Source organism: Protomyctophum parallelum (genome assembly GCF_964188405.1).
Source record: "Protomyctophum parallelum genome assembly, chromosome: 16".
Taxonomy (NCBI): domain Eukaryota; kingdom Metazoa; phylum Chordata; class Actinopteri; order Myctophiformes; family Myctophidae; genus Protomyctophum; species Protomyctophum parallelum.
In genome coordinates, this window is record NC_139711.1 from 42,255,312 (window position 1) to 42,275,142 (window position 19,831).

Genomic DNA, 19,831 nt, shown 5'->3' on the forward strand with positions numbered 1-19,831 from the left:
TTATTATTTCAACTGTTTTATTATATTTCGACCCTTGCTTTAGCAATGTAAACGTATAGTTTTCTAATGCCAATAATTACGCCCCCTTTTTAAGATGAGTTTTTTGCTTTTCTGCCTTTATTGATAGTATCAAGTGAAGATGGACAGGAAAGAGGGAGAGAGAGAATTAAGGGGGAGAGACATGCAGCAAAGGTTTGATTGATTGTTTGCAGAATTACTAATGATCATGAAGTCAATGGTCGGAATGGCGATGCGTCGGAATGCCGCTCTGTTCCCATCATGGTTGGGGAATCCATTTTTGCATATTATGGAAACCATCGTTAATAAAAATCTTTATTTTTATTTTTATATTGTTTAAACAAATCTGCCTAACGATGATGTCACTGGTGGACCGGTTTCTGAACTGCCCACAGCCAGAAAATAATTGTGGTATTTTTTATCATGAACATTAGTGAGGAGTCGAGGACCAATTATATGAAGATAAGTTGAAAAAGTGGTGCTTTAATAATTGTTTTCTGTTTTCATAGAGTTGCTTGTTTCCTTCTCACACAACAGCAGAACCTGGCAACAGCCCTCGGCTCACTCCGCACAGAGCAGAGAGCAGGCCTAGGTGAGGTTGGAATGGAATGGAAGCCATCATGAAGATCTAATAACAACAACCAACCACCTCATCCTCACCTCTCTGACTCTATCGACAACGCAACAACCCGGACCACCATCAAAACAACACGAACCAGGACTTTAGTATAAGCTTATTGTCTTCCATCCAGTGCAGACAACAGGCCCTGTAGTCTGGGCTGCCTGCGAGGTGTTTTCTCCCACACGAATCGAGGCCCAGTCCACTAAAGGCCCATATGCAGTGTGTGTATCTGTGTGTGTTTGCCTGCTAAAAAGCTAATTGTCTTCGAAGCAGGAGGGGATCAACAGACAGACAGACTTTCATGTTGTTGTTGATGGAGAATGGAGATGATCGCCGCCTCCTCGGACACAAGATGAAGCGTTATTAGACTTCAACCGTCGGAGGAGCTTATAACGTCGGTTATAAGTTCACACAGTGTTCTGTACTGTCTAACTGTGTGCTGGTGTTGTTCGCTCCACACAACGCAGAGGAGGACGAGTCGTTTGGAAGGTAACGAATCGTTTTCACTTCAAGGATGTTGAAATTTATAAGGGCTTATATTCGTGACCAAAAAGCTTGAAATGTAATTTAGATGCTATGCTGCTATTCGGACAGATGCTATAGGTTCATTGTTTACTTAGCTATCTGTAGTTTCAATGTACAGATTATTTTTTTACACTATTGTTTTTAGACTGATGCTTCCATTGGTCAATATGTACAGGTTACAATGTACGGAAATATAGAGATCATTTTTTGACAGTTAGCATATTGTTTAGTCTGATCTGTTAGGTTCATTGTTTACACTCTGGTGAAGAGCTTCTGCTAAATGACTACTAACATTGTTCATTGTATACATTATTTATTAGACCAGTCTCAAACCTTTTCATGTCAGAAAGAGTCCCAAATTAATGTTAATATATGGCATAATTTGGCTATAGACCCCCCTCATCTGAAACTCTGTCGTGCCAGTTACACCCCAGGCCCCAGTCAGACGAGATTTGTGTTGTTAAAATGTTTAAAACAAAATGTTCCAGAATGTTCACACACTGGGAGAACGCTTTTCAGGGATATTGCGTTGAATTAAAGTTCAGTTGACCAGACAGGCACCTTGTAGTGCCACATCTTAGCAGAACTCTGAGAGAGACTATTATATAGTGCTGCGTGATTCTCATTTTCTCATTTTGTTGTCTTTAGTCTGTCGTTGCTGAACATTCATGTGGCTTTAAACAGACGACACCAAAGTGCTCGACTTAAACCTCCCTTGAAGACAGCCAACCAGTGCTGCACGATTCATGCTCAAATTCAGAAATTACATTGCATTGATGTCTGAATCTGTATAGATAGATTGCAATCTTTTTTCGATTAATCGTGCAGCACTAAAATAGACTTAATAGAGAGAAATGATGGGTAGAATACTAGAATAATGTATTTATTGTTTTGTTGTGTTAACCCATTGAGACCTGCAGACCAGATTCTACAAATGTCTTCAGTGGTTCTCAAATGTATTTGGCCGCCGACCCCATCATTATGTTGTTCAGGGATCCCCAGAAGCAAAGATTTGAGTTATAAACGTTTGCTGTGAAAGAATATGATATTCAAAGATGTGCACACGTTTTCATGATTTTTCAAAAATAGCAGATCTACAAGCTCGTATACCTGATATTTTTCAATAGCTAAAGTACGAAATAATGCTTAATGTGGTTAAACGCTAAAGCGACACAGATGTGTTCCAGGACGGGAACCCCTTTTGGTGTTTTAGGCATTATGTTATACTGTAGCTATTGAAAAATAGCAGATCTACAAGTTCATAGCCTTTCAGAGCGAACGTTTTTAACTCAAATCTTTGCTTCTGGGGGGGGGGGGGGGGGTCCCTGGAACAACATATTTTCAGATGGGGGTTGGCGGCCAATTACATATAATCTTGGGGATTCCTTGACATGTTTGAGAACGACTGACATAGAAACATGGGGTTTTTCAGAAAACTGAAGGCATTTGTAGAATCGTTCCCTGGTCTAAACGAGTTAACAAAGCCTTGGTGTTCTTGTCTCGGTACTACAGACCAATGACACCCAGCGACGACATCTGACCGAGACCAGTGTGAATCGGAGTAATCGTCGCCCCCTACAGGCCGCGGGCACATCGGAGAACGGAGACGAGAACATGTGGCTCAAGCTGTTCTTCCTGCTGCTCTACTTCCTGGTGCTGTTCGTGCTGGCGCGCTTCTTCGAGGCGGTCGTCTGGTACGAGGAGAGATGGGATATTTGCAACACGGTTTAGCTATTAACAAAAGCCGTGATTTATTAAAACCTCACAAAGAATTAATGGTAGAGGCTCCGTATAATCGTGCCCAGAAAAACGTCTCATCGGGTTCAAAAGAGGTTTTTTCCAGCAGATTTTGATTTAGTCTTAGTCCTTTTGAATGACACACCATTTTGTCTTAGTCATATTTAGTCTTCTGAAATGAAATTGTTTAGTCTTAATCTTAGTCAACAAAATGAACACTGTTTGCAGACACGAGGTCCTGCAGCCGACACAGATGTTTAAACATGTATTTACTTCCAAAGAGATACCATCTATAATTTGGCTACTGTATTATTTGTGTTTAAATTAAAAGGCAGCAACTGTTAAGAAGAAATGACACATTTTGTGGGAAAAAACCTACCGTAATCAACAAATGCTCACTTTATTTTATGCATCCATAGTTTTGTGGAATAAAATGTGTGAGGAATAACGGTGAAACCGTGACTACGTCTCTCTCTGTAACAGGTACGAGACGGGCCTGTTTGCCACGCAGCTGGTGGACCCGGTCACGCTGAGCTTCAAGAAGCTGCGGACCATCCTGGAGTGCCGCGGTCTGGGCTACTCTGGCCTGGCCGAGAAGAGAGACGTCAGCGAGCTGGTGGAGAAGTCAGGCAAGTAGACCCCGGATCTTAAAGAAACTGCTAACTGGTTAATATGTGTAACGCCATTTAAAAGTGCCATTTTTGTTTACCTGGGCAGTGCTGGTTGGCAAGTATCAATACACTTTTAGACCGACATGTTTGCGCCAGCATGGGCGATTTAGATTTATTTCTTGATCGCCTCTTGATTGTTTAAATATGACGTCATGGGCCGCTAGGCTTGATAACAAAGCTTATTGATAAAGGGTACTCAATAAGCTTGTTATCAGATTTGTTCGGGTATCGGGTATCAAGCTCCATCCCTACTCAAAAAACTCAGCCTGATGGCCTAAAAAAAGTCTAACATCCCCCCCAGCCATAGGGATATCCCTTTCGGCTTAGTGGTTAAAATGTAGGGGGCGGCAATGGATCAGTAGAGTGCCCGGTAGAACGGCCGCATGGGAATTTTCACGTCTGCCCTGGCTTTTGTGTGTCCCCCAGGCAGTTTCTAAGTTGCTTTGTTCATCAGAAACCTCCCCCTAGGCCCTAACTATCTAAACTAGGGTTGGGACAGTTCAACGGTTTACCGTTTAAGAACCCTGTGCAGATGTCTCGCATACCATTCATGCCAGTGTCAACATTACAGGTCATAGAATCCTCTCTTAGCGTTAAATAGTTTCCCCCCCAGGCACTAAAGTCCTGTGTCTATGACTATTATAGATTAGTAGATTACCTTGTTATCCAGGTGTATTTTTGGACTCTATACGTTTTTGTTGCGCACATTTTCGTGGTTCACACAAATTCTCCCTGGTCACTTGCATGCACGTGCTCTGCATGTGTATATGCGTGTGTGATGTCGTATAGCAGGTGGTTTCTTTCTTTTGCGGTCGTCTTTCCTCTAAAATTCCCACGAGCTGTTTTGAGAATGCATCCATCTACCTGAAAAGCAGGTTTCCTGACTGTTTGGATGATGGAGGCTTTTTTTTCACGCGTCAGGCACAGCAGAAGCACCCAAAACAACCCTGCTGTGTGCCAGCAGGATATAATGATTAAAATAAGGAAGAGATTTTCCATTTCATACTAAACAAGCAAGCCGGTCCGAGTGGCTTTTTGTTCTGAGCAACTTGTGCGTAACCTTTTCAGCTGATATGCCACTCCCCCGGGACACAAACCTACACAAATACATTACGACTTGATGGTCAGAAGTAGGAACTACTTAATATTAATAATGAAAATAGTCAGTCTACATACAGTCTACGAGCTCTCAAGGCAAACGTGACACATTGTGAGCTTGTAGATCAGCTATTTTCCGCTGTTTGAAGTACGTCAAAGCAAAGCATGTAAGGTTTGAGTGGTTAACGCCTTAACGGGATGTATTGGAAATATAGAAAGGTCAGTGCTGCTTCGCGCACATCCCAAGTGCCAAGGACAAACTTACAAATGTTTGGGTCACACAAGAAGCTTATCTTGCCTGTGGGCTGACTTTATTTAAATGTTATGACCTGTAATAGTCTATGCTATATCTATGACAAGTTGACAACAGAGTTACTATAAACCGGATCTGTAGGTACTTTGTAAACAAACTACAATGCAGGGTTAGTGGGTCACACTGACATGGAAATGGCCCTGGGCTCAAATAACGTCTTTTCTCTTCTCTTCTCTTCTCTTCTCTTCTCTTCTCTTCTCTTCTCTTCTCTTCTCTTCTCTTCTCTTCTCTTCTCTTCTCTTCTCTTCTCTTCTCTTCTCATCCAACGCTCTTCTAGGGACTGCAACTTTTACTTTATCAATTAATTGAATAATCGAGAAGTGTACAACTGTACATATACTGTGCCCATTTTAATGTCAACGAATTGAATAACCACTTAAGTGTTGTTTCATACGTTGTCATTGCACAGCGGTGACCGTCATGCCAACCAAACTTGTGAAAATAGCAGATCAGCGATGAGACTGGTAGTAGTAGATGAGTGTTGTGAGCTGGTAGTTTAATTCTTCTTTGTTGCTTCGTGTTCTGAAAAACCTTTCACCTATAATGACATGCCCACAATACGGATTGATTATCATATTAATGGGTTACTTTTATTAAACTTCCTCACTCTCCTCTCTCTACACTTCTTTCACGTGTGCCAGTTTTTTTATAGAAGCTCTGGCTTCCAGGCTGACCACTGATCCTTTCCTCTCTCGTGTAGGTTGGTTTCTGTCCTGTGCTTTGCGTTGTCATCGTCTTTCGTTTGGGGAGAATGAATGAATTCAGTCTGGGATGCTGGCGGCTGTGTGACACTGTGTGTCTGTGTGTTCATTCATTGCATTGTTGTAGCGTTCCCTCGACACCGCACTCCTAGTGTACGCCAGGTTCAGCCTACTATCACCTAAAAAATACAGCACAATTTTTTTTAAACTGCACTAGTTAACACATTCTTTACAAACTTAAAAATAAAATCGTGTACAAACGTCTCTAATCCAACAATAGGTCACCTTGGACGTGTACACACGTCTTAGAGCTTTTTTATTGATATCAAACAAAACATTTAAATTCAGATTATAATTTTTTTGGCCTCTCCTTCGTCACCATACACCAAACTTCGCCGTTCACTTCCTTTTTTACGGCTCAGAAAGAATGCCTCGTATCTCCTAATCTAGAGAACTATCCATGGTTTAGACCAGATGGGCATAATTCTGTCTTAATTTCTGACTTCAGCATGCCTCTCGTTTGGAATATTAATGCTCCTAGAGAGACTTTAGCTTGACCAGCGTGAGGTAAGGTAACAATGGAACATTATGCCTACCGGTTTTGGTGGGGAACGGAAGTGGGGGACCTTTCCGAGTGAAATCCTAGCACTCGATTAAAGGACTCTCAGCAGGATCTAAAAATACTTGTCCATGCATTAATCTTCAGTAGACTTTTTTTTTTTTTTTTTTTACCTTAAATCCTTAGGCTCCCTGTGTGTCAAATAATTGATTTCAAAAGAACAATTTTGAATGTTTTTTTGGAAATCTTCTATAGTGTCCCTGGCAAAAACCTTTTCAAATGGCGGGCGGGTGTCCGCAGGGAAAATACATATCAATTTGGGGGTCCTTGACATGAAGGGTTGAGAGGAACTTCTGTACAAGGCACATTCTTACCATGCCAAAGAATGCAGAAAACATTTGACACTCGCAGTCGGATCATTATGTATGCATGATAATGGCACAAACTGTCCAGCTGAAATATGACTTCTCACTTGTTCTTGCACTCTTGCAATAGCAAGACTGTAGAATGAGATACAGTAAACTGGCAAATTAACGCCATACTTCATAACAACATACTACAGCGTCACACTCTGAGCTTCTGAAAAGTATCATGAAGTTTCCACCCGACAGAAATTATATTAATCCTATTCTAATTTAGCATCACATAAAGAGTTTTAGACTTGGTAATATGTCTTTCTCAGTATCAGTATCAGTTTTGACTTGCATGCACCAGAAGCGTTAATACCACAGTAGGTGGGGGCCTCTCTCTGGCCCCACCTAAGTCCAAAGTCTACAAGCACTACCTGCTAGCTAGCCGGATTGATTGAATACTTTTATTAGTCACAAGTGTAAACAGCATGAGGTTGTTTAAGGTTAACAACACAATCCATCCCAGCCCTCCAGGGGAAATCATGTCGCCAGTGCCAGAAAAATGTGTGAAAAACCAAAGAAGAAGAAGGGCCCCCGACTAACCAGGACGTGTAGCCCCCCCATAGCCGTTGTTGTAGGAGGAAGTTGGAACAGCATCGCCCGGCATCATTAGCTTAGCTTAGCTTGTTTTCAAGTTTTATAAGGTCCTAAACATCCTAGATTGTCTCATTTTGAGCAGAAAAGGGACAAATAAGTGTGCGCGCGGCCGCATGCATGTCGGATCCGTATGTAGGCTGTCTAACGTGAGTAAAACATTTTTAATATGTTTAATTACTGGATTAAATTACATTAATCAAAGACGAGTTTCCTCGTTCTGAGAAAGGCGGGTTGTGGAGAGAAAAACGAGGTCCCGCATTCATGGCAAAGAAAGTGGTTTGAAGTGGTTTGACACAGAATGGTCCTGGGGACATTGTGGTCCTAGAGGCCGTTTGATCCTCATAAGACTCACAGAACCACTAAGCACTGTGCCAGTGACGCTCAACGCATCACGTCGCCACGCCATTGTGAGCTTGTGGAAAGTGTAGTATAAAATTATGGTTTAATTTATGTGGTTAAATGCTAAAGTGTGTTGTTTCTACAAGAGAGCTGATGAAGTGGTTTGAAGTCATATATTGTGTTGTTCCTACAGGAGAGCTGATGCAGGGAGAGCTGTACTCGCCCTAACAGAGAGAGAAGTGGTTTTAAGTCATGTTGTGTTGTTGTTTCTACAGGAGAGCTGATGCAGGGAGAGCTGTACTCGCCCTAACAGAGAGAGAAGTGGTTTTAAGTCATATATTGTGTTGTTTCTACAGGAGAGCTGATGCAGGGAGAGCTGTACTCGCCCTAACAGAGAGAGAAGTGGTTTTAAGTCATATATTGTCTTGTTTCCTACAGGAGAGCTGATGCAGGGAAAGCTGTACTCGCCCTAACAGAGAGAGAAGTGGTTTTAAGTCATATATTGTCTTGTTTCCTACAGGAGAGCTGATGCAGGGAGAGCTGTACTCGGCCTAACAGAGAGAGAAGTGGTTTTAAGTCATGTTGTGTTGTTGTTTCTACAGGAGAGCTGATGCAGGGAGAGCTGTACTCGGCCATAAAGAGGGAGAAGGAGCAGTCGGAGGCCGGGGGCGACGTGGGCAGCAGCACCTCCTTCAGTGGAGAGATGCACTTCTATGAGCTGGTGGAGGACACCAAGGACGGAATCTGGCTGGTGCAGGTAGTTAATTAGTTAACCCATTCTGACCTGAGATCAGATTCATACGAGGTTTCCGCCGGACAAACACTGGGTCTGATGAACCCATTCTGACCTGAGATCAGATTCTAAAAATGTCAGTCGCTCTTCGATTTTTCAAAAATAGCAGACCTACAAGCTCGTATCGCGCCACTCGGTGGCGCGATATGAGCTTGTAGGTCTGCTATTTTTAAATAGCTAAAGCATAACATGATGCTAACACCAAAATGGGTGCCCGTTCAGAATGGGTTAGTTAGTTAGTTACTTTATTGACACAAATGTATAAAACATTGGGTCCAAACAATAATAAAAAACCCATGAATCAAAAACTTTAAAAGGGTACAATACATTAAAAATATACAATACACAATACAGAATCCCTTTACAACAGGAGCTTTCTATTGCTCCACAAGTGACAGGCAGGCATGTAGCATAAATATGCAAAGTCTCTCTGTTAGTGCCCACAAAGAGTGAGCTCAAATCAATACCCTCATGTCCATATTTCACTCTGATATCTTGTGTGAGGGGACAAACCAGTATGTGCTGTTCGTTTTGTATACCAGTCTCACATTGGCAAAACCGCACATCATATTCATAATGACCATGATGATGCCAAAACATGGATATATCAGCGCTGTTGTTGTGCAGAAACCTTGTAAATTCGCACCCCACTCCCGATGATCCTACATTCCCCCCCCGTCCTAATCTAGTTGAATCCCCCTGCTGTAGGTGATAGCCCAGGACCGAGGTCCGTTGCTCAGTAAGTCCAACTGGGGGAAGATGGTGCAGAAGGTGTCTCAGTTTGGGATCCGGACGGGAACCTTCAACTGTTCCCACGACTACAGGTGAGAAAACCGTTCATGATTGTTTAGTCCCTGCTCCTCACGTTTTGGGGGTCGTTTTCTGTCACTGTGTATCGTCCAGACTGATATATATCGGTGTTCGTTTATTTTTTTAGTGAGTGTTATAAATTGATTGAAAATATCAGATCTACAAACTCTGCTATTTTCAAATAATCAGATTTTCTTTAGAGGTGGAATGTTTTATTAAATGTTTTAACAACACAAATCTTGTATGGGGTCTCCCTGGCACAAAATATTTCCAGGGGTCAAGAAAAAATGTGTTTTGGGGGGTCCTTGACATGAAAATGTTTGAGAACCACTGGTTTAAACAACATTAGGAAGCAAGACCAAGTAGACAAATGCTGTACACTTTAGAAACGAACCTAAATGAACGCGACCCGCAACTACCGATATTTACATTTGTGACTTTAGAGAAAAACGAGCCAAAAGTCGCTTATAATAAGCAGACATGGCAACTACTGGTTCGGGCCCTACTTTTTTTAGATGCACCTTTGTGCACACACGATATTAGTCACTTTCTCCCTCCTCCACAATACCATGTGAACAATAGATGTGGGGCATGGTGTACAGTCACGTACGTGCACACACAGCACACTAGTTAATGTTTCCCTCTGGGACACTGACTGGTGTCTTTTTACCGTAAAGAATGTAACACACCTGCATGTGCTAAGCTAATGTCATATTAGGGCCCCATTTCCCGTTGTCTGACAATGGCTGCAACACTCGTGACCTAAAGTGCAGTTGCATTCATGCAACGTTTGTCTGTGAATGACATTGACATGACATAGATGGGCTGAATGAATGATTTTAATCGGTCGGTGTCAAAGTAGTGCTCCGGTCATAAATGTAAACCATTGGTTGATAGCCATCAATTGCAATGTTGATGAATGGCTAACCTTTGAAAACAGCGGGAGGTTTTCTTTGTCTTTTTAGTGCCAGTGGGCACCGTGAGGTTCCCAGTTCGATCCCTGTGGGCTTCCCCCAGAGTTAGTGTCGAAGTGTCCTTGAGCAAGACTCTGAGTCTGAACCCCTAATTGCTGACCGATGTGCAAGTTGGTGCCTCGCATGGTTTCCTCTGCCATCTGTGTGTGTGTGTGTGTGTGTGTGAATGGGTGAATGGGTGAATGTAGTGCACGCGCTTTGGATAAAAGCGCTATATAAATACACCATTTACCATTTATTCCATCAGGTCGTGTGCCAAGCGTGGCTGGCAGCGCTCCACCCTCATCATGTCCGTTCCACAGACATCAGCCTCCAAGGTAGGAACGGGGAGGGGAATGTAAATTTATGTAATTGATTTTAAAATGTCCTTTTTTATTATTATTTTAAATTTTCTGTTCCTCACACAAACATGCCATTGCCTTCATCTCATTGTACAATAAATGTTTGATTAAGGCATATGTCATTGCATTTTGTATCTATCTGTAATATCATAATCATAAGCATAGATCAAATCGTCTCTGTCAGGTGGAAACCTCATGTGTCCAAAACTGTAACGCCGCATTTCCAGCTTGTGGATCTGCTACGTTTGATGCTTTTGTGTGACGCTGAAGTGTGATCAAGTAGGGCGTTAATTTCCCAAAAAAGGTTTCGAATATGGCGAGTCATCTAGCCTTTATATTACGTCTATGGTCTATATACCACTGGTATCTGGCACAAGCCCCACGCACCACTCTTATTTTGGCTTTTCTTCTGACTGCTGGTTTCATCTCTCTGCTATAATTGACAGCTGTCATCCTGGAGAGAACCTTTGATGGGGACCAGCCCTTACCGCCATACGGACATCAGACGTTTTAAATTACCCCTCATCTTTCAATTCTTCAAACTACTTTAACCCATTCTGACCTGAGATCAGATTAAAAAAATGTCTTCTACATCCTGACAGTTTTCTGAAAAAGTTGTTGAAAAATGTTTCTATGTCAGTCGTACTTCGATTTTGCAAAAATAGCAGTGGCGGGCTACGAGCTTGTATGTCGGTGACATGCAGCAAAGGCCGTCAGGATCGGGAGTCAAACCCGCGGCACACTGCCAGACTGGATTACCAGCCAAGGTGCCTGGACCGCTGAGCCACGGCCCAGGCCCCGATCACCCATTCTAAAAGGTGCGTTTCCTTCCCACTCCGACCCGACCAATCAGGGCAAGGTGATGCTGAAGGAGTACGACGGGCGGCGCATCGAGACGGAGCACATCTTCCGCTGGATGACGTCTCACGTGTCCCAGCGAATCAAGACGCTGCGCCGCGCCGAGCAGCTGGCGGAGGAGTGGCGGCCCGACCCCGCCCACCCCGTCAAGATGTTCCTGTTCGCCCGGCTGCCGCAGCCGCCCGCCTTCTTCTCCTCGCTGTCCGTCAAGTTCACGGGCCGCATCGAGTTCATCTTCGTGGACGTGCGCGGCTGGGACGTCAACAACCACAGCGGGCTGGCGGAGATCGGCGTGACGCAGGACCCCGCCTACATCCTCAAGATGCCCGAGGGCATCTACCGCTACGGAAACAGGTAGGGGAGAGAGAGAGGGGTGCACGTACACACACACACACACACACACACACACAGTAACGTCCAGTCCCCGACACCCTGCATCCATGTCGCCCTCCTCACTTTAGGTCTTAACTATTACTCAGAGTATAATTTTAGCACCACCGTAGAACACATTGATGACGTTCCCTGCTGTGGTTGACACAGCACAGTGTGAACGGTAAATCTATGCAACACGTTCTGATCTTGTAGATCTGCTATTTCCACCATTGTTTTTTTTAAATGTATTAGCATTTTTTCAACATGGAAAAAATAAATGTGATTGTCTCACATCATTGTGATTATGTAATAATTGTGACGGGCCTAATACGCCATTTTGACCAAACACACTTTCACTCATCAGTGATCCCTTGTTGGGAGTCAACAGGAATAGCATGGACAAATAAAACCTTGTAAGGTTTTTAAATGCTATCCTAATGCACACAACACCAACACATTTGAAACTGACGTGGCACAGGTGAGACTAGGTGACACATGAGGATCAGCTGTTTACTGACTCAGCATGGGGGAGGAGTACAGTACATTCCTGGAAAAAGTTTGAAAGTAATTAAATGTTTTGGCAAATATTTGGATAAACATTGTTTTTAGATATTGATCTCGTTCATAAAAACAAAACAAAAGTGTAATTTTGTATATATGCAACATGTTCAAATGTAGGACTAATTTATACTGGATGTGTAAAGAATAGATCTACCAGTTGACAACACAATGCACCGTGATTGTGAAGCTTGTGGAGCCGACATTATTTTTGTCATGCGACACCTTTGCTCAAGTCTGTCTTGTTGCTTCGTATGATCGCTACAGGCCTGGAAATGGGGTGAAATACTTTGTCAAAGTGTGTGGGAGGGAACGCCGTTTTAATATGACAAGGAACAGGTGAGACTAAAGGCCTATTCTTACTCCAGTTTTTGGTGATGAGGTGTATGAATAGGCCTTAAGGTGACATGAGTGTCAGCTGTTCACCGACTGACCAGTCAGCATGGGGGTGTCTGTTTGTGACAGTACTGTGTGTGTGTGTGTGTGTGTGTGTGTGTGTGTGTGTGTGTGTGTGTGTGTGTGTGTGTGTGAACCAAACAGTCGTAAATAGAATGAAAGAACAGCTGACAAAGCGGAAACGCGACACCGCAGCGACGTGATGCTGTGAACTTTCTTGCCTCCACAGTTTGACTGCATAAAGAATGTAGGTTTTGAGTAGAAGCATAAGCATCATTTTATAGTTATATCTCATGTCTACATTGTGGCAAAGAAATAAACAAAACAAGTATTGTATTAGTCGTCTCATGATGATATACTTCAATTACAATATCGGTGGATCTCAAACTATTTTAATTTCAAGGACCACCATAAATAACTCTCCTATAACCTGCATGGGGACCCCCTATACTAGGAATAGTGTCAAGGAATCGGACCGTTAAGAGGGAATGGTCCTTAAGGAACCAGAATCGTTTAAAATCCTAAAGGATCTCAACATGAACTCACTCCTGGTTCAAAGTAGTGCAACGTGTGCTGTGCGTGTGTGTTGCAGCACCGGGGAGTTCCTGTCTCTGGCGGCCATGGACACGTTCCTGCGCTCGGTGCAGCCGGAGGTCAACGACCTGTTTGTCCTCAGTCTGCTGCTGGTCAACCTGCTGGCCTGGATGGACCTCTTCATCACACAGGTCTGACCTTTGACCCTCACATGGCTCTGTGACCCCTCTGACCCTCACACGGCTCTGTGACCGCTATAGCTACATCCTCTTCGTTGTCCTCTGTCCCTCACCTCAATGGGCTCTGTGCACACACGCCATTTTGGAAAGAACTTGGGGCCCCTTCTCTACTTCCTTCACAGGTGTTACCGATGATACTAAATGAAGGTTCTGTTCCATTCCTGGTCAAACGGAGTCAGGGTGCTGCTGTTGTGCATGTCGGCTCTACACTGGAAACACCAGTGGGTCTCAATTCTCAAAGACCCCTTTCTCACCGGTTGGTTCCTAATGGGAACCGGTTCAGTTCTTTTTGGTTTTTAGATGAGCCAGAGCTCCAACATTGTTGGACAAACTATACCCTATATTAAATTGTTTATAGGATCAATACAAGTAAATGAATACATGATAACCCTTCCACAGTAGTATCTTTTTCATATTTTTGCAAATTTTACTTCTACATAATACCTCATTTGCATATTTAGAAATGTAAAATTTGTAATACAATAAATCATTGTCTTCGTGTAAGTACTCAATTGGGGAAGTTTAATGGTGATAACAATCTAATATAGGTATGGTTTTGCCCACTTAATTCATAATTAACGTTTACATTTTGGAGCTCTGGCTCATGGACTAAAAACCAAAAAGAACTGAACCGGTTCCCACTGGGAACCAACCGGTGGAAAAGGGGCCAAAGTGTCCTTGAGAGTGGGTTCCAAATGGCTCTGTACGGGTGTGTAACTCTGAGAGTGTACAAATGGAACCAAATGGACCCGTAAGAGTTATGGGGGTCCTTCACTAAATGAAACGGAGCCTTGATTAGTATCATTGGTAACACCTGTGAAGGAAGTAGGGAAGCAACCCAGAAGCAAGGACTGTCTAAAGAGGACAAGACGTGAATACCGTGCGGGCGACGCCATGTTGCTCCATGGTGCTCCATGGTGCTCCATGGAAGGAAAGAAACATGCGCAGTTGAGACCAAGGAAGCTGAACGCGGAAGTGTTGGCTGCATATAGCCCATTGCGCATGTTTCTTTCCTTCCATGGAGCAACATGGCGTCGCCCGTACGGTCTTCGCGTCTCGTCCTCTTTAGACAGTCCTTGCCCGGGAAGTAGGAAGAGTTTTCTGCTGTCCTCAATGGCCGTGCGGAGCGAAACACCCGGGTAGATTTATTCAATTTGGCCAATTTTCAACCGGTTGTAGATCGGCTATTTACACCGGGTTAAAAGGTGTTTAAAGGGCCCAGGCCGTAGCGTAACGGTCTGGGCACCGGACTGGTGATCCAGTCGCGGTGTGCCGCGGGTTCGACTCCCGGACCCGACACGGCCTTTACCGCATGTCATCCCCCCATCTCTCTCCCGTTTCCTGTCAGCCTACTATCTGTCCCTTAAAAAATCAATAAAAGGCGTAAGCCGCAAAAAAAATATCTTAAAAAAAAAAAAAAAAAAGGTGTTTAAAGGGGAAAATCACAACAGATATTCATTGGATTGCTAGTGCTGTTTTGTCGTTATAAAATAATATATAATGTGTAATAACATAAGATGCGTACTGTATCTTATGTGTTGTTTTCTGCATGTATTGGTTGTTTGTCAGGGAGCGACGGTGAAGCGCTTCGTGGTGTTGATCCGAACACTTGGAACGTACAACTCCTTGCTGCTGGTGTCCTGGCTGCCAGTGCTGGTAGGTACATTACGTTGGGTTTCTCTTCAGAAATAAACCATGTAGGAAGGTTCCTGTGATACATCTAACCTGACCGCTCTCAGGATCTGTCTAGAAAACGTTGGTCTACTCACATACAAGATTCGCTACACCACTAAGATACCTGTCAAAATACTTTGTTAATGTCAACAAAGTCCACAATCACAACACCAGAGGGTAGTTCAACAAACCACGTGCAACCTAGATTCGGCTCAAACAAGGGGTTTAATTAATTTCGCTCCTATATGCCACTAAAATGTGGAACGCGGCACTACCAACAGCCGTTAAGGAATGTGAATCCCTAGAATCCTTCAAAACCGCTCTCAAAGAGCACTTACGGCAAGTTACGGATGGCTTCATTTTGAAACTGGCCCCTGTAATAGATTAAAAGTCCCCCCCACCCTCTATTTTTCTATACTGTACACGCTTTTCTCGCTTTTCAATCAATCAATCCAGACCACTGTCCTCTCCACCAGGCCCTGCTCCAGCTGCCCTACCTGGACTCCCTGTACGGCTACAGCCTGAAGCTGCTGCGTTACGCAGACACCACGTCCCTGGCCAGCGTGGTGCGAGCCGACTGGACCTTCTACTCCTCCCACCCCGCCCTCTTCCTCTCCACCTACCTGGCCCACGGCCTGCTGGTCGACTACTTCGAGAAGAAGAGGCGCTGCGCCGCCAGGTACAGAACGGACGGAGGGACAGGACGCGCTGTTCGTTCCCGTCGACTGAAACTGTGACGGAAAAACGTTTTTCACTGACTAACACTAAATAAAAACTATGCTACCTATGATGATTAAGAATAAGACTAAATATATTCGACAATTTTCTCGCCAAAAAAAAGAAAGTGGATTAAAATAATAGGGAGGTGATTAGTGCAGAGGAGTTCCAGTAGAACTAAAAGACGAGTCATTCTATGTTTGGCTGCGCTCTGACAATAGCATGCAACCCAGTGTCAAATCAGGCATTACGACGCCACCAAGGCCCAACAAAATAAACTGTAGATTTTAGTCGACTAAAATCGTATGCTATTTAGTCAAATAAAACTAGACTAAAACATGTAGTGGTCAGACTAGCAATAGAATCCACGTTCAATCTATATTGTGATATAACTGAGCTACAGCTGTGTAACTTCCTTTCTTCACTGTTACTCATTTTGACTGGCAGCTCTTTGAAATGTTACTGTATCTCACTAGCTCTCACAATTTACCCGATCTGTTGAAACTAATTAACTTATACCATTAAAGTGGTATAAAAGTCAATCAGATATATAGGGCTATACCCTTAACCCTTATCCCTAAACTAATTTGCCATTTTTTACTATTTTAAAAAACCTTTTAAAATAGTTCAAATAGCCGATCTACAAGCGCACGTCTCGATGTAGGCCGGCTAGTTGGAACTATTTTAAAATGTTTTTCAAAATGGCAAATACGTTTTGGGATAAGGGATAAGGGTGGCGCAAGATGAAGCCCATAGTATAATATTGCTTTTTATTTCTTTGTGACTAAACATTGTCCCCCACACACAAAGGAACAGTTTTGACGTATTATAATAATTTTGGAAATATTCAAATCTTCCCCTTACCCACAAGATCGGTATCGGCCAATTCGAGAAAACTAATTGGTGATTGGTGGTCTGTGTGAATGCAATGCACGCTGCCTTGGATAAAGGTGGTCTGTGTGAATGCAATGCACGCTGCCTTGGATAAAGGTGGTCTGTGTGAATGCAATGCACGCTGCCTTGGATAAAGGTCGTCTGTGTGTGAATGCAATGCACGCTGCCTTGGATAAAGGTCGTCTGTGTGTGAATGCAATGCACGCTGCCTTGGATAAAGGCGCTACTATATAAATGCGCCATTTACCATTTCCTCCCTCTAGGGTGGAGGAGGAGAGCGCCACCAACCTGGAGTGGCTGAGCAGCCTGTGGGACTGGTACGCCTCCTACCTGATGCACCCCATGGCCGCCTCGCTGCAGCAGCTCCCCGGGCCTGAAGGGGGCGCCAACAACGACCAGTCCGACTGGGGCGGCGGCGACGACGACGACCCCAACTTCCTGCTGGAGCGCCTGGCCTTCCCCGACCTCTGGCTGCGCCCCCTGGTGGACGTGGAGTACATGAAGGCGCTGCCCACCTGGCGCTTCCGAGCCGTGGGGGGAGGGGCCGAGGAGGCGGAGTCGGGGGACAGCAGCGGGACGGATAAGAGGGACGACGATGTCGTCGTGGACAGTGCGGACAGTGATGGTTCCCTCGCGCGACAACCGGACGCCGATAATAATCGGACGAGTGAAGAACGTGGCGATCCGTCGCCGAGCCCGAGCGTCGGTTCTTTGGTCAGCGACGACGACGAGGACCGTCCCGTCTCCTCCTCCGAAGCGTGCCGTCGCCACGGGAACGGAACGCCGCAGCGCGAGGAGGGACCCGTATCGTCGTGTAACCACGATCACCACCACCCGCCCCCCTCCTCCTCCTCCGCTGCCCCTGATTGGTCGGCGTGGCCTGCGGCCGTGCTGCACTGCTCGGAGTGCGTGGTCTGCCTGGAGAACTTTGCGAGCGAGGAGCTGCTGATGGCGCTGCCGTGCGGCCACGCCTTCCACCAGCACTGCATCGTGGTGTGGCTGGAGAACGGACGCCACTGCTGCCCCGTGTGCCGCTGGCCCAGCTACAAGAAGAAACGCAGCCCCCCCCCAGCCCCCCAGGACTGACCACACATCCCCCACTTAGTGCTGTTTGTTTGTCTGTCTGTCTGTCCCCCGCTTAACCACCTGGACTCCTCTGTCCTTGTCTACTCTGTCCTTGTCTCCTTTGACGTCTGTCGTCCCCTCTCCTGCTGTCTCTTTGTCGTCTGACCGTGCACTTTTGATGACGTCGAGAGGTTTGATCTGTGTCGATCCCTAGCCGAGGCTCCTGCAGCGTTAGACATGTTGAGAATATCCTGAAATCAACTAGGGCTGTAACTACCCTTTGTTGTCTCAGTGACACTCCTATTGATTATTCTTACGATATATTTATTTATTAATGTGTCAACATTAAACAATTGTATACTGTAATTAAGTAATTGACAACCCCTGTTTAATACTTTGTTGGACAACAGTGTAACAGAGAATAGCATGTCTACATGCTCACAGATTTTCCCCAGTAAATATTGATTATTTTCTATTAAAATCGATTGATTAAAAATAAAAAATATATATAATCGATTCGTTTGATTAACCCTTAAAGGAAGCTCCTCTATTAGTGATCTATAAGATCCACAGATTCTCCGTGAAATCACAAAAGTCCTCGATCAACAACAAAAGCCATGTTTCTTTTCCTCGTCTTCTGTTGTTGTAACAACTGAACTCCCTCTCTGGAACTCTGTTCATTTTACTTAGTGCATCTCTCCATCTCTGAGCTCCTCTGTAAACGTTTTCAAGGAAAAAACGGAATCCTTCTGCCCCAGTTCTCTTGAATTGAATGTCTCCGTTCCCCAAACCGATGTCTCTGTTCCCTGTCTCTCCCTTCCCCAAACCGATGTCGCTGTTCCCTGTCTCTCCGTTCCCCTAACCGATGTCTCTGTTCCCTGTCTCTCCCTTCCCCAAACCGATGTCTCTGTTCCCTGTCTCTCCGTTCCCCAAACCGATGTCTCTGTTCCCTGTCTCTCCGTTCCCCAAACCGATGTCTCTGTTCCCTGTCTCTCCGTTCCCCAAACCGATGTCTCTGTTCCCTGTCTCTCCCTTCCCCAAACCGATGTCTCTGTTCCCTGTCTCTCCCTTCCCCAAACCGATGTCTCTGTTCCCTGTCTCTCCGTTCCCCAAACCGATGTCTCTGTTCCCTGTCTCTCCGTTCCCCTAACCGATGTCTCTGTTCCCTGTCTCTCCCTTCCCCAAACCGCTGTCTCTGTTCCCTGTCTCTCCATTCCCCAAACCGATGTCTCTGTTCCCTGTCTCTCCGTTCCCCAAACCGATGTCTCTGTTCCCTGTCTCTCCGTTACCCAAACCGATGTCTCTGTTCCCTGTCTCTCCGTTCCCCAAACCGCTGTCTCTGTTCCCTGTCTCTCCATTCCCCAAACCGATGTCTCTGTTCCCTGTCTCTCCGTTCCCCAAACCGATGTCTCTGTTCCATGTCTCTCCCTTCCCCAAACCGCTGTCTCTGTTCCCTGTCTCTCCCTTCCCCAAACCGCTGTCTCTGTTCCCTGTCTCTCCATTCCCCAAACCGATGTCTCTGTTCCCTGTCTCTCCGTTCCCCAAACCGATGTCTCTGTTCCCTGTCTCTCCCTTCCCCAAACCGATGTCTCTGTTCCCTGTCTCTGTTCCCCTAACCGATGTCTCCGTTCCCTGTCTCTCCGTTCCCCAAACCGATGTCTCTGTTCCCTGTCTCTGTTCCCCTAACCGATGTCTCTGTTCCCTGTCTCTCCCTTCCCCAAACAGATGTCTCTGTTCCCTGTCTCTCCCTTCCCCAAACCGATGTCTCTGTTCCCTGTCTCTCCCTTCCCCAAACAGATGTCTCTGTTCCCTGTCTCTCCGTTCCCCAAACCGATGTCTCTGTTCCCTGTCTCTCCGTGACCCCGTGGGCGTTTTTGTTGCAGCGTGTCTTCATGAGGGGAGAAAACGTTCATCTTCTGGGCCGTACTAAAAGGATTGTTAGCATTGTTTACGACAGAACGTTACTGTGGGCTGCCTAGCTTGTTAACGCTTGTTGTGCTTGACCCCCCCCCCCCC

The 19,831-nt window shown here is 45.0% G+C and overlaps 1 protein-coding gene across 1 annotated transcript; it reads left to right on the plus strand.

Moving 5' to 3' along the window:
• Positions 1-595: 595 nt before the first annotated feature.
• Positions 596-19,008, plus strand: rnf103 (ring finger protein 103). The gene is made up of 11 exons (XM_083785308.1): positions 596-1,129; positions 2,678-2,859; positions 3,386-3,531; positions 8,193-8,347; positions 9,092-9,207; positions 10,415-10,484; positions 11,362-11,720; positions 13,285-13,417; positions 15,035-15,121; positions 15,616-15,818; positions 17,014-19,008. The coding sequence occupies exons 2-11, from the start codon at positions 2,780-2,782 to the stop codon at positions 17,834-17,836; spliced, it is 2,172 nt and encodes a 723-aa protein (XP_083641434.1). The 5' UTR covers positions 596-1,129; positions 2,678-2,779; the 3' UTR covers positions 17,837-19,008.
• The last annotated feature ends 823 nt before the right edge of the window (positions 19,009-19,831 follow it).

What these genes read in the sequence shown, in the direction of transcription:
- rnf103 (XM_083785308.1), top strand. Translation starts at nt 2,780, where the DNA reads ATGTGGCTCAAGCTGTTCTTCCTGCTGCTCTACTTCCTGGTGCTGTTC. An exon ending in TGGACCTCTTCATCACACAG is followed by an intron (nt 13,418 to 15,034) that starts GTCTGACCTTTG and finishes GTTGTTTGTCAG; the next exon opens with GGAGCGACGGTGAAGCGCTT. An exon ending in TGTCCTGGCTGCCAGTGCTG is followed by an intron (nt 15,122 to 15,615) that starts GTAGGTACATTA and finishes CCTCTCCACCAG; the next exon opens with GCCCTGCTCCAGCTGCCCTA.